This window comes from Neovison vison, chromosome 12 (assembly GCF_020171115.1).
Source record: "Neovison vison isolate M4711 chromosome 12, ASM_NN_V1, whole genome shotgun sequence".
In the NCBI taxonomy this organism is placed as follows: domain Eukaryota; kingdom Metazoa; phylum Chordata; class Mammalia; order Carnivora; family Mustelidae; genus Neogale; species Neogale vison.
The window spans coordinates 80,526,881-80,540,955 of NC_058102.1; the positions used below are offsets into that span (position 1 = coordinate 80,526,881).

At 36.3% G+C, this 14,075-nt stretch overlaps 1 protein-coding gene across 5 annotated transcripts in view; it reads left to right on the forward strand.

The window, feature by feature from the left end:
• The window catches only part of IRAK4 (interleukin 1 receptor associated kinase 4), a 29,708-nt gene that overhangs the window by 3,973 nt on the left and 11,660 nt on the right, over positions 1-14,075 (forward strand). For 2 of the 5 annotated variants that reach the window (XM_044227275.1, XM_044227276.1), the window contains exons 2-8: positions 4,343-4,512; positions 7,084-7,229; positions 8,052-8,234; positions 9,147-9,307; positions 10,393-10,457; positions 13,340-13,454; positions 13,875-13,984. In XM_044227275.1, the coding sequence (XP_044083210.1) occupies positions 4,352-4,512; positions 7,084-7,229; positions 8,052-8,234; positions 9,147-9,307; positions 10,393-10,457; positions 13,340-13,454; positions 13,875-13,984 (941 nt within the window). In that variant the 5' untranslated portion in view covers positions 4,343-4,351. Of the gene's footprint in view, positions 1-672; positions 691-4,342; positions 4,513-7,083; positions 7,230-8,051; positions 8,235-9,146; positions 9,308-10,392; positions 10,458-13,339; positions 13,455-13,834; positions 13,985-14,075 lie in introns of those variants that run through there. The other 3 variants (XM_044227277.1, XM_044227278.1, XM_044227279.1) reach the window with 3 other exon arrangements.

The window sequence follows — 14,075 nt, forward strand, 5'->3', positions numbered from 1 at the left end:
AGAGAGAGGAGTTGTCAGAGGCGTTCCTTTTTTTTTTTTTTTTTTGGTAGCCCTATGCTGTCCCCTTTACTAGAAATCTGTGTATAGGGGGGCACCTGGGTGGCTCAGTGGGTTAAAGCCTCTGCCTTCGGCTCAGGTCATGATCCCAGGGTCCTGGGATCGAGCCCCGAGTCGGACTCTCTGCTCAGCGGGGAGCCTGCTTTCCTTCCTCTCTCTCTGCCTGCCTCTCTGCCTACTTGTGATCTCTGTCTGTCAAATAAATAAATAAACAAAATCTTTAAAAAAAAAAAATCTGTGTATAGGAAAGGTACTGAATTTATTCCTGGTCCTAAGACAGACTTTTTTTTTAATTTATTTTTTATTTTCAGCATAACAGTATTCATTATTTTTGCAGCACACCCAGTGCTCCATGCAATCCATGCGCTCTATAATACCCACCACCTGGTACCCTGACCTCCCACCCCCCGCCCCTTCAAAACCCTCAGATTGTTTTTCAGAGTCCATAGTCTCTCATGGTTCACCTCCCCTTCCAAATTCCCCGAACTCTCTTCTCCTCTCTAACTTCCCATGTCCTCCATGCTATTTGTTATGCTCCACAAATAAGTGAAACCATATGATAATTGACTCTCTCTGCTTGACTTATTTCACTCAGCATAATCTCTTCCAGTCCCGTCCATGTTGCTACAAAAGGTGGGTATTTGTCCTTTCTGATGGAGGCTTAATACTCCATAGTGTATATGGACCACATCTACCTTATCCATTCGTCCGTTGAAGGGCATCTTGGTTCTTTCCACAGTTTGGCGACCGTGGCCATTGCTGCTATAAACATTGGGGTACAGATGGCCCTTCTTTTCACTAAGACAGACTTTTTATTCTCAATTTCCTATAATTTAGTTCTAGCCTTTAGGAATACCAAGCAGTCCTCCTTCTACTAGTTTTGTCAATCACATTGTACTTCCTAAAATGGAGAGAAATCTGATTAAATAAAGAAAAATAATGTGAGGGGCGCCTGGGTGGCTCAGTGGGTTAATCCACTGCCTTCGGCTCAGGTCATGATCCCAGGGTCCTGGGATCGAGTCCCGCATCGGGCTCTCTGCTCAGCAGGGAGCCTGCTTCCTTCTCTCTCTGCCTGCCTCTCTGTCTACTTGTGATTTCTCTGTCAAATAAATAAATAAAATCTTTTAAAAAAAAATTCCATTTCCAACTCTATGGATTTTCTTCATATGTGTCAATCAAATCAGTATGATGCAGCAGAGTAAATGCAAAAACAGATATGAGAATCCAGCTGTCTTCTATTAAGCTGAATATTAAAGAGATTAGCAAAACTATAAAATAATGTCACTCTTCTTTTTATTTTGGAGAATGTAGTTATTTTTATCAAAATACATTATGTATGCTAACATGTAGTATATTCCTTAGTTTTAATCAGTTAGTGAATAAGTAATTTTTAAATTTTTCATTGTCAGTTTCTAATAAGGTAATTATTTGTAGATATAACCAACATAAACAAAAGCTCTTTGGATTCTACAGAAATTTTTAATAGTGTAAAGGTCATCGAGACCAAATTTGAGAACAGATGCCTTCCCCCTCCTTCCTTTCAAAGCCATATTTCTTAGAAAATGCACTTTTACCATTCACTCACTGAGCCATTAAAACTTTTCTTAAGTCACCCACTTCCAAATCTTTTTTTTTTTTTAAAGATTTTATTTATTTATTTGACAGAGAGAAATCACAAGTAGACGGAGAGGCAGGCAGAGAGAGAGAGAGAGAGGGAAGCAGGCTCCCTGCCGAGCAGAGAGCCCGATGCGGGACTCGATCCCAGGACCCTGAGATCATGACCTGAGCCGAAGGCAGCGGCTTAACCCACTGAGCCACCCAGGCGCCCCACCCACTTCCAAATCTAACACACTCGTCAGTGTTTATTGGACCTCTCTGGGTCTTATATACCAACCTATCCCCCTTTCTAGAAATCTCTGCTATGCTATTGTCCTAGTTTTCTTCTTACCTCCATGGTTCATCAGTACTTTTTTTTTTTTTAAGATTTATTTATTTATTGGGGCACCTGGGTGGCTCAGTGGGTTAAACCTTTGCCTTCAGCTCAGATCATGATCTCAGGGTCCTGGGATCGAGCCCCACATTGGGCTCTCTGCTCAGCAGGGAGCCTGCTTCCACCTCTCTCTGCCTGTCTCTCTGCCTACTTGTGATCTCTCTGTCTCTCCCTGTTAAATAAATAAATAAATATATATATATAAATATATATATTTCTTTTTTTTTTTTTTAAAAAGATTTATTTATTTATTTATTTATTTGACAGAGATCAGACTCCTTACCTGGGCGTAATCAATGTTCTTAGTGCTATTCCTACTGCCTGGAATCTCCTTTTAGGTTGATTCTCATTCCCTTTCACTTATCCTTCCAGTCTCTCTCCCCACCCAGATCTGTCTTGATATGTTTCCTTCAGACTGCCTTGGCTCCATGCTTACTGGGCCTCCACTGCACACACCACTTGGAACATTTATCAGTCACTGTAATTATTCATATCCTCTGCTGGACTGAGAAGCTTGAAAATAAAGATTTTTTTCTCTTTTCTGTAGCTCCCATCACTTAGTACAGAGCCTGACATACATTGAACATATGAATAAATGAAAGGAAATGTCTTGTTTTTATATAGAAAAGAGAGTGACCTGAACAGTGCATTGAGTTATTAAAGTAGGGACCTATGGAATGAATTTTGGAGTCGGATATGAGTTCAAGTCCAACTCTCATTTACTGTCTTTGTGAAGTAAAGATACTAAAATTGCCTAAATGTAAGGACTAAGTGAAATATATGAATCACCTAGCATGGTACTCGACAACAAATTCATTCATTCTTAACTCTTACCAGCAATATGTACAAGTCGCTAATCAGTAGTTATCTATTAACAAATGAAATGGAGTCATGGAGCTTACAGTCTAAAGGGGGAAGCAGATAATAAACAAGCAAATAAATACATGATTATAATTACATTGTGCAGTGGTGAAAGATAATTGGGTTGAAGGCAGATAGACCTACTTAGATGTGGTGGTCAAAGAAGACCAAAGAGAAGAGAATACAAATATGGAAGCCTACGATACAGGGTGACATTTTAGTTTTTTACTCTTTTATAGCTTCTGAATTTTGTACCACATAAATATATCCTTTACTCCAAAGATTAATTATGTTACATTTTAAAGATAAAAGTACAGAGGGAATAAGGAGAATAATTGACAGAAGAATAGCTGAATCCCTGTCTTGATTAATTAGGTGAAAGGTTGCCACTTGCTGAGAATGAGAAGCATGGAGGTCAAATAAAACCACATGGAGAGAGGTAAAGGCATGAAATAGTCACTAAGGACAATGAGCAAAGGCAACAGGATTCACAGCAGTGTAGAAGGCTACATGGAAAGAGGGTCTCCATAAATTTGTGTTCATACCTTTCTGCTCAGCTATCTAGTTCTCTATACCTATATTCAGCAGTGCCTGTGTACAAGTAGAATTGTGAAATGTATCCCTGGCTTTCACTCTCCAGGGTGGAGTGGCAAAAGAAAGAGGGGACTGAGGAAATAAAGGTTTTCTATGGAGTGTAGTTAAGGTGGTAAACCACAGGGTTTGGCTTAATAGGGAATGAATTATTATCAGACAGTTCTGTTGGACTCAAAGTGGTAGGGAAAGTTAGTTATTTACCATATCTTTTAGTTATTTCATTGTTTTACTTCTACCCAAGAGTATTGGCAAATGTTTAAATAGTGATTGAGAAAAATATCTTTAATTGAAAAATAAATATTTTATGAATAGAACTGATTCCTGAATATCTTCTGAATTTTCAGGAATTTTCTGAAAAAGTGAATTTTTCACTTCTTTGTGTAAATTGCACTTCAGAAATATCAGAAAAATCGTTCTTCAATTTGTCATGGATAATTATAGGTGGAGAAAAAAAGTAAGACCAGATGACAATTAGACAAATAAACCACAATTTTAATTTCTTCTTAAAATATCAATTAGTTGGAGTGCCTGGATGGCTCAGTGGGTTAAAGCCTCTGCCTTCAGCTTGGGTTATGGTCTCAGGGTCCTGGGATCGAGCCCCACATCGGGCTCCCTGCTCGGTGGGGAGCCTGCTCCCCTCCTCTTCTGCTGCCTGCCTCTCTGCCTACTTGTGATCTCTGTCAAATAAATTAAAAAATATATATATCAATTAGTGTTCCTTTATTATGGTGTAATCAGTTGCCGACATTTCACATATTGTAGCAAAATGTGATTTATAAGCTTACAGATGTCATCCCTAAAACTACCATAAAATTTTAATGAGAATTTTCTGTACTTTAGGAATAGAAGATGAACAAACCCATAACATCTTCAACATATGTGCGCTGCCTCAATCTTGGACTAATTAGGAAGCTGTCAGATTTTATTGATCCTCAAGAAGGATGGAAGAAGTTAGCGGTAGCTATTAAAAAACCATCTGGTGATGATAGATACAATCAGTTTCACATAAGGTAATGTATAAAATTCTCTTACTTTTTAAATTCTTACATCACAATCTAGAATGATTAATAGATATAAATATCATCTAATGTTGCAATTCAGAAAATAAAACTCTCGGGAAAATAATGCTAATAAATAACCTCTTTTTTTCCATTTTTGCAATTTTTGGTTCTTTCTCCATTATGTCAGCTAGGCTAGTGTTGTGATCTTGAAAATAAGTTTTTGGGTTAGAATCAAGATTCCCACTTTTACTCTAGTTTTCTGTTTAGCAAGCTGAGAAATTTCCCTCAGCCTCACACTTGTCACATCCAGATTGAACATAAGGGTATTATAAGAATCTCTAGTAAAAATCTAAGTGTGTAAATTTCTACTTCCCTTGACAGTGTACTTCAAATTGACATTTTAAAGTTGCTTGTAAATATACACATCTGTGAACGGAAGCCTCAGTTCTTAGTGAGGATTTTACAACACTGTCTTCAGACGATCTCATTCTTCATCTCTGTTTACCTCTGCTTGATTTACTATAAAATGTGTGTACAGATTTTATTTTTGTCAGTGATTTCAACCCAAATTTCAGCCCCAGATCTGTGTTTGGATGTAAGAAGAAAAGACATTAATTTGTGATTTTCAGCATTAACCTGATAAAGATCCCAAAGCCTTAACTCCCATCTTAGTCCTTCCAGGAAACATTTCCTCATATGAAGGATAAACATCTTAAATTACTTGAAAGAAATTTAGGTTTCGGAATGCCTGGGTGGCTCAGTCCATTAAGCATCTGCCTTTGACTCGGGTCACAATCCCAGGGTTCTGGGATCAAGTCCCATATTCAGCTTCTTGCTCAATGGGGAGCCTGCTTTTCCCTAAGCCTCCTCTCCCCCTGCTACCTTCCCCTGTGTTCTCTCTCCCTCTCTCTGTCTGACAAATAAATAAATAAAATCTTAAAAAGAGGCAGATTAAGTTGAAAGCAACTTTCAAAGATAATTTATTGATATTACTATTAAAAACTTTTAGTATATGGGCTGCCGAAGCGAGCACTACTATTAAAAACTTTTAGAGAATGGTTGAGCCAATGGTGGTGAGGAAAAAGCTCTTCTCTACAGAATAATGGTGGCAAATAATTATTGAAAGATTTATAAAAAGTTACCAATTTACAATCACCCATGCAAGACTCATCAGTGTCGCTAATACCACAAGATAAAAAGTTGTTGATGAACAAGATATGCACAGAACTACGAAGTATTTCAAAGTATTATACTTTCGAAGTATTTCGAAGTATTATCCACAGGATTTCGAAGTATTATCCACAAGTTACTTATGAATTATGAAGGGTAAAGGTACTTTTATAAAGAAAAAAAATCTGAAGTACACCTCCTTAACCAAGTAATCAAAGTTTGGGTCACCGATAATGGCACAGACTGCATTATGTGGGTCTGGTACAGTACAGTGGGATGAACACGTCACCTAGGTAGTGTTTTTTAAGATTTTTTATTTATATATTTGACAGAGAGAGAGATAGAGGGATCACAAGCAGGCAGAGAGGCAGACAGAGAGGGTCGGGGAAGCAGGTTCCCCGCTGAGCAGAGAGACCAATTCGGGGCTCGATCCCAGGATCCTGGGATCATGACCCTAACCAAAGGCAGAGGCTTAACCTACTGAGCCACCCAGGCGCCCCACTTATCAAACATTTTTAACCTGAATTTAATCATGAGAAAGTAGCCAGACAAGTCTAGATTATGAGACATTCTACAGGGTGTTTAGCTTATACTATAACATTTATGCATGCACACATACACACGGGGAGAGGGAGAAGGCAAGAATACAAGCGTGGCAAAGCGTTATCTACTGGCCAGTTGGTGTATCTAGGTAAAAGGGAAACAGTTTTTCATGATATTATTCTTACAACTTTTCTGTAAGTTTGAAATTTTGCAATATAAAAAATTTGGAGGCAAAGCAGAAAAAAATTGTTTTTAAATGTTACTTTTCAAATGAATTTTTGAAGAAGTAAGAATGAAAAACTAATCTGTTTTTCCTTTAATGTAATTGAAATATAGTAAGGATCAAAGGACTAATTCTCCAAGTTTATGCATAGTATTCTGTTTCATTAAGGAGAATGATTTATTTAAAAATCCTATGGCTAGCAGAGTCATAAAACAGGTAGGGAAGTAATTCAGTTTAGTAGGTTGAAAGCACACCCTTATGTCAAGTGAGACAGCTGAATTTGGATCTCAGTTTAAATAATGTGTTTTGGCTGTATGGCTATGGGCTGGTTACTTGACCTCTCTACACCTGGCTTTCTCATTAATAAATGAGTGTTGTATCCATAGTATCTTTGAGAATTAAATGAGTTCATGTGGGTGCATCCCGAACAGTGTGTGTTAACTTACAGGATCATCACCTTCAGCATCTTTTTCCCTTCTGCTTATCTTCCTGGTTCTCTGTAATTCTTGCTAGTTTTCCTGCTGCCCCTTTCCTTTAATGCTGTAGGAGGTACTGTGGGCGAGGTGGGAGCATGGGGGAATAATTCCTATTTTCAGTGAAGTCTATTTCATACTAATTTTTGGTTTTTGTCACTTGCTTTTAAGGAGATTTGAAGCATTACTTCAAACTGGAAAAAGCCCCACTTGTGAATTACTGTTTGACTGGGGCACCACAAATTGCACAGTTGGTGATCTTGTGGATCTTTTGATTCAAAATGAGTTTTTTGCGGCAGCGAGTCTTTTGCTACCAGGTAAACGGAGTGTGAGTAGGGCATCAACAACTAGGGTGGAAAGGCAAGTGGCATAAATAGGAACATGTCTCCTTACTCTTACTTTTTTCTCCTGGTAGATGAGCCTTACATTTGAGACTGCTTTTCATTCTTTCCACGCTCCCCTAACTCATAGAAGCACCTTAGACATAAGGCACTGCGGACTTGCCACTAAGGAGATAGAGGCTTCATGATTGGGTCTGAGCCCACCATTCAAGTCAGGGAGTTTTGTGCCAGTAGGAAGTTTAGAAGGATGGAAATTAGTTTTTTGGGTTTTTGTGATTTGTGGGGGTATTTTGTTTTGGGGGTTTGTTTGTTTGTTTGTTTTAGCTTTCTTTTTTTCACCCTCAACTTCTACTCCAATGGGATCTGTGACCATGATTTTCCTACATTGTATTCTGTTGGGTCACTGTCTAGATGCCTTCCTCATAACCTTATTTTTTCCCTTTGATGCCATTTACACCAGTAGTTCTCACTATTTTGTGTGTAGATTCCTGCTCTATTCCAGACCTCATTATCAGAATTCTTGACTTGGGTTAAGGCCAATGTTTTTAAACAAACACTTCAGTGCTTCTGATATAGATGGCTCGTAGATTTTTTTGAAAATACCACCTTACCTTCTCTATTCATCTTTATCCAAAACGTACAAGTTCTTACTAGGTAGCTTCTTGTGTGTGCTGTGAGAAAAGGAGGTTTAATCTGTGGAAATGGGAATGACATCAAATGAACTGAGTTCCTAGTTTAACTTTTTCATAAACACTTTTTCTTATGAAAGGACAATTTGTATCTTACTTCGTTTGGCAGATGCTGTTCCCAAAACAGTTAATATACTACCTTCTAAGGAAGCTGTAACGGTTCAGCAGAAACAGTTGCCTCTCTGTGGCAAAGACAGGACATTTGTGTTACCTGTGCAGAATCTTGAACAAAATTTTATGCCACCTGACTCCTCAAGTCCAGAAAATCCAAGTTTAGAAGGTAGTGATACACGTAAGTAACATTTGCAGTGCTTTCTGCTAGTGGGTTTGTCAGTAAAACCAAAGTTGCTTTGAAATCAATCTCTCCTTTTTTGTGTGCACACTGGCCATAGCTTTTTTTTTTTAAGATGTTATTTATTTATCTGAGAGAGAGCACACAAGCCATGGGAGGGGCAGAGAGAGAGGAAGAAACAGGCTCCCTGCTAAGCAAGGAGCCGACATGGGGCTCGATCCCAGGACTGTGGGATCATGGCCTGAGCTGAAGGTAGACACTTAAACGACTGAGCCACCCAGTGCCCTGACCATAGCTCTTCTGGGGGTTTTCTTTTTTTCTCTCCTGACTTACTAAGCACCATCATCATTGTATTAGTCAGTGTGTTATCAGTGAATACAGGCAATAGGACATACAAACAACTGCAGAAGTATGACAAATTGTGTAAATATTTACATAACTTGAAAAGGTCATTTTAGGGGACCTGGATGGCTCAGTCAGTTAAGCGTCTGCCTTCGGCTCAGGTCATGAGCCCAGAGTCCTGGGATGGAGTCCTGAATCAGTCTCCCTGCTCAGCGGGGAGTCTGCTTCTCTCTCTGCCTGCCACTCCCTCTGCTTATGCTTTCTCTCTCTCTGTCAAATAAATAGATAAAATATTAAAAGCAAGCAAGCAAGCAAGCAAGCAAGAAAGGGTCATTTTATAAAGAAAATAAGTGACTAGAGTTTTGGGTGGAGGAGCACCAGGCAGAATTTTCAAGATGAAGCTTAAATTTTTATTTTTAAAAGATAGCTGTACTCTCTCTTACCATGCCTAATCCAAAGTTGTAAATATTTGCATATATATGAAATAATCACGTTGAAAAAATATCAAGGTTCTTAAAACCAATATCTTTTTTATCAAAGTAGTTTTTCCTTATTTTATTGACATTATAGGTTTTCACAGTTTTTCATTTTATGAATTGAAGAATGTCACAAATAACTTTGATGAGAGACCCATTTCTCTTGGTGGCAACAAGATGGGAGAGGGAGGATTTGGAGTTGTATATAAAGGCTTCGTGAACAACAAAACTGTAGCAGTGAAGAAACTTGCAGCGGTAAGTTATATGCTTAGGAGTAAAAAGAATTAAAGGAAAAGTTGCTTCCTTGTGTGCTATATTGTAAGTTTTAAATTAGTCTTTGGGAAATATATTATTTCAGTGCGTGTTTTCTTTAAACATCATTCTAAGTTGGTAGTTCTTAACACTTAAAAACTTGTTGAAAGCTATGGATCCTGTTCCTACAGAAATGTAGTTATGGGCATACACATATGAGTATACATATAATTCCAGAAGATTCACAAAATGAAGTTAAGAAGCCCTGTTCTACATAGTGCTTCATGCATAATCTAGATGAAAATGAGAAGATACTAAGAAAATTTTGTAAAAACAACTTTCTTATGTTACTTTTCTCATTTAAAAATAAGCTTAAAAAATATAATGAAAAAGATTTTAAAAATTCTTGTCTAAGTTCTTCATTCCCATTTCTCCTAGACTGTTCACCATGTACTTGATTTGTTATATTATAACTCTGTTATTATATTCTAGAAATATCCATTTAATATACATTTATATGATGAAGATAGTCACCTGTTGTCATATACGTTACAAATATTTTGTAGATTTTATTTGTCTTTTTCCCTTCAAATTTGCTTATGTATTTTGTTAAAACAAATGTTTTCTTCAGAATGCTTCTCATATTATTTCATTTTGTTTCTACAGTAACTCAGTGAGGTTTTTATGGTTATATGGTTTATAAGGGGACTTTGAACAAATCATTCATATTTCTAGTTCTCAGTTATTCTGTAAAATGGGGAGAATAGGGCGCCTGGTGGCTCAGTGGGTTAAGCCGCTGCCTTCAGCTCAGGTCATGATCTCGGGGTCCTGGGATCGAGTCCCGCATCGGGCTCTCTGCTCAGCAGGGAGCCTGCTTCCTCCTCTCGCTCTCTCTGCCTGCCTCTCTGCCTACTTGTGATCTCTCTCTGTCAAATAAATAAATAAAAAATCTTTAAAAAAAAAAATGGGGAGAATAATGCCTTACATTTTAAAGAAAGCAAGATCAGCCAGGTCATCTTTTGCTCCTCCTTTTAGCTTTAAGAGCTTTGAGGTTATTGTATTGTATTATATATTCTTTTATTTTTCAGATGGTTGACATTAGTACTGAAGAACTGAGACAGCAGTTTGATCAAGAAATAAAAGTTATGGCAAAGTAAGTTAATTTGACAATGTAGTAGAATGGAAAACAGCAGCTCAAGGAGTAGGAGACCTGGTCTCTCACCCAGAGTGTGCCATGAACTAGTGATATTTCCAGATATGTAGAATTAAACTAAAGGGTTTAGATGAGAGGAATTGAAGGAATTTTGATTCTACAAGTCTGTGACTACATATATTCACATGCCTGAAGCTTAAATCGCACTTGTTACTTTACATCAGAGCAAAGTTACAAAAGATTTCAACTATCTTGCATTATCATCTTTGTGGCTCCCAAAGCAAGATCATGAGAAATTCATGAGAATTCCCAAAATTCACGAGAAATAAGTTATAGAGGTACAAAACAAAAAACAAACAAAAAACCAGAATTATTGGCCCTTAGATATGTTAACAACCCTAAACCAGGAAAAATTTGTATGCCAATATCCTTAGAAGACATTGGCTGTCATCAGGAAGAGTGAGAGAAACAAACCAGGTTTCTATTCTGATAACTGTAGTGCAGTGTATTTTATGTGTCTGGTCTCATTTAATTTCATAACAGTTATTATAACCTCCCCTACCTTTTTTTTTTTTTTCATGAGATTTAGAAAAATTATGTAACTTGCCCAAGGCCACATAGCCAGTAAAAAATCAGTTCTGGTTTTCATATCCAGACCTGTATCCTATCCCTACAGAAATGTAGTTATAGACATATACATATGATGCCAGAGCCTGAGCTTTTTTCTTTTTTGTTTTCTTAAATTTATTTTTTTTTTTTTACTCCTGAAATGTAATTGACATACAATGTTAATATTAGTTTCAGGTATAACATGCCAACTCAGCAGTTCCATGCATTACTCAGTGTTCACCACAATATGTGTAGTCCCCATCTGTCACCTTACAACATTATTGATATGAATCCTGATGAAATTTACCAATTGTACACTCAATTACACTCACTGCTATAAATTATGAATTGTGATTGCTTAACCTCAAGATAGAAATAATAGACTGGAATTAATTCAGTCATAGTAAAAATAATGCACACTGATTAAAAAAAGAAAAGCCTCTTTCTTTTGGGATTTTTTCCCCTGTCACTCTGCAATCCTAAAAGTAATTTGTTCAAAGTAGAGAAATAATAAAAAGCGTTTCTTAAATATATCACTCAGAGTGAGCCATGGCTAATATTTTGAGGTACTTGCTTCATGATGTGTGTGTAGCTTTTTTCCCATGTCATTAAAAATAATTTTAAAACATTTTGTTAGTCTATTAGTTTTAATTTACGTATATATTTTATTAAACCAGTACCCTCCTAGTTTTGTTTCTAATTTTCAACATTACAAATTAAAGTTCCTTTAAATCTCCTTGAATATAAATCTTTAAATGCAACTCTGCTTATTTTATCAGGTAGAATGCTAGAAGAATCACTGGTTCAGAACGCATGAACTTCTTAAAAACTTTCCAAGTACATGTCCAAATGGCCTTATAAATAAATTATGGTAATTTACATGCCTATCAGCAATGTATTACAATTTAAATTTCACTGTTACTTTACCACAATTGAATATTCTTACTGTTTCTTAATAAGTACCAATTTCTGGATCTTACCAGGAGAATGACCCCAGCCAAGTTTCTTAACTATTAGTTTTCTCATCTATAAAATGGGATAATAATAGTGTTTACTTCATTAAGTTATTATGAGGATTAAATAAAACAGAGCAGGTAAATCACTTACCACAGTGCCTTCTATATAGTACGAACTCAGGAAATGTTACCTACTCATTTTTAAAATGTGCCATTTAAAAAAAATAAATAAAATGTGCCAGTTTGATGGAAAATAGAGTACTTGTTTGTTTTAATTTGCACTTCTTAAAATATTTATGAGGATAGACTGATTTCAAATTAAAGTCTCATTTGAAATCATGAAATCCCAGAATTTTAGATGATTTTATATCAACAAAGTGAGTAAGCACTTGGATGGAATTCATATCATGTTCTAAGTATATTTCTAGGCTCTCATCTATTTGCTCATTCAATTCTCACAGCATCCATGTTACATCATAGGGGTTATTATCCACATTTGGTGAAGTTGCTGAGGCTCGGTGAGATGTTAACTTGTTAAGTGTTAATTTGGCCTATAAGTCAAATATCCGGTGGGGCAGCGGTGGCAGAGCTGAACTTTTAACTTAGGTCTTTGCCCAGTTTTCTTTCTACTCTACCACAGATACCTAAGGTTTTGTTATAGTTCAGCTCTCTTTAGTTTTATTCCTTTCAAGTAGATAAAACTCAAATTAGGTTATAAATAATAGGATATCATTGAAGATCAACAATGTACAAATTAGATGTAGTTAGAGATCAGATGTCTATAAATCAGTGCTTTGGATATGTTAGAAAATTCTTGAAAGGGTTGTCATAGCAGTTTCAACAGACTTCTTGAAATCTTTCCTGTAAAACTATCATTGAAAATTGTACTACACAAAGGTAATTATCAAGCCAATCCTTAACCAAACTATCACAAGTTTCAAAGCTCTAAATTATTGAGCTTTTACTATAAAAGAGAAACAGTAGGTTCCTGGCTGACTCAGTTGCTCTCAGAAGAGCATTTGATTCTTGACCTCAGGGTTCAAGCCTCATGCTGGGAGTAGGGATTACTTAAATAAATAAAATAGAAAAAGGATTTTCTTCTAATGTTGATCAGTATTGACAAAGAACTACAGAAAATTGTAAATGGTTACAATAAACAAATAAATGTTATAAACATATGTATCATAATATATATAGCATATCATTATTTTCTTGTGTTTTTTTTTCTGTTAAAGCTCTAAATTGAATAACCTCCAACCAACAGCTGAATATATGTATGTGTCATAATAATTTTGAGTGGCAAATTATTTGTCGTAGGTGTCAACATGAGAACTTAGTAGAACTGCTTGGTTTCTCAAGTGATGGAGATGACCTCTGCTTAGTCTATGTTTATATGCCCAATGGCTCATTGCTAGACAGGCTGTCTTGCTTGGTAAGATATTTGTTCATCAGATTGTTTGGCTTTCTGTTTATGTATTGGAATACTTATATTCACCTTGTGACAAAATTATTTAAACCACATTAATCTTAATATTTTTCCTGCTCTTTGAAAATTATATGGTTGATAGATAAACAGCTGGGATTGCTATTCTGTAAGGTGATAATCTTAAATACAGAATTACCAGTCAAGACAAATCTTTGGAGGTGCTCCTATATATTTTTATTGTCAAATAAGAAATGCTGACTCTGACTTGATCTTACTTAAAGATTATTTTTGGGCAATTTTTAAAAATTACAATCCCCAATTCTTGGTGATATAATATCGTTTTCAGTAGTTGCTTGGGAAAATGTTCTGTTATATATTTTCTATAGATTTTTTATCCTTTTTTGTAATGGTTGGTTACTTCATAAGGATGATACCCCACCACTCCCTTGGCATATGAGATGCAAGATTGCTCAAGATGCAGCTAATGGCATCAGTTTTTTACATGAAAACCATCATATTCATAGAGACATTAAAAGGTAAATGCTGCTCTAAAAAATGTTTTTGGAAAACCATCTTCGTAGAATAACTTGCTCTCACTCTTTCTATTCAGATTTCATATGCATGTCT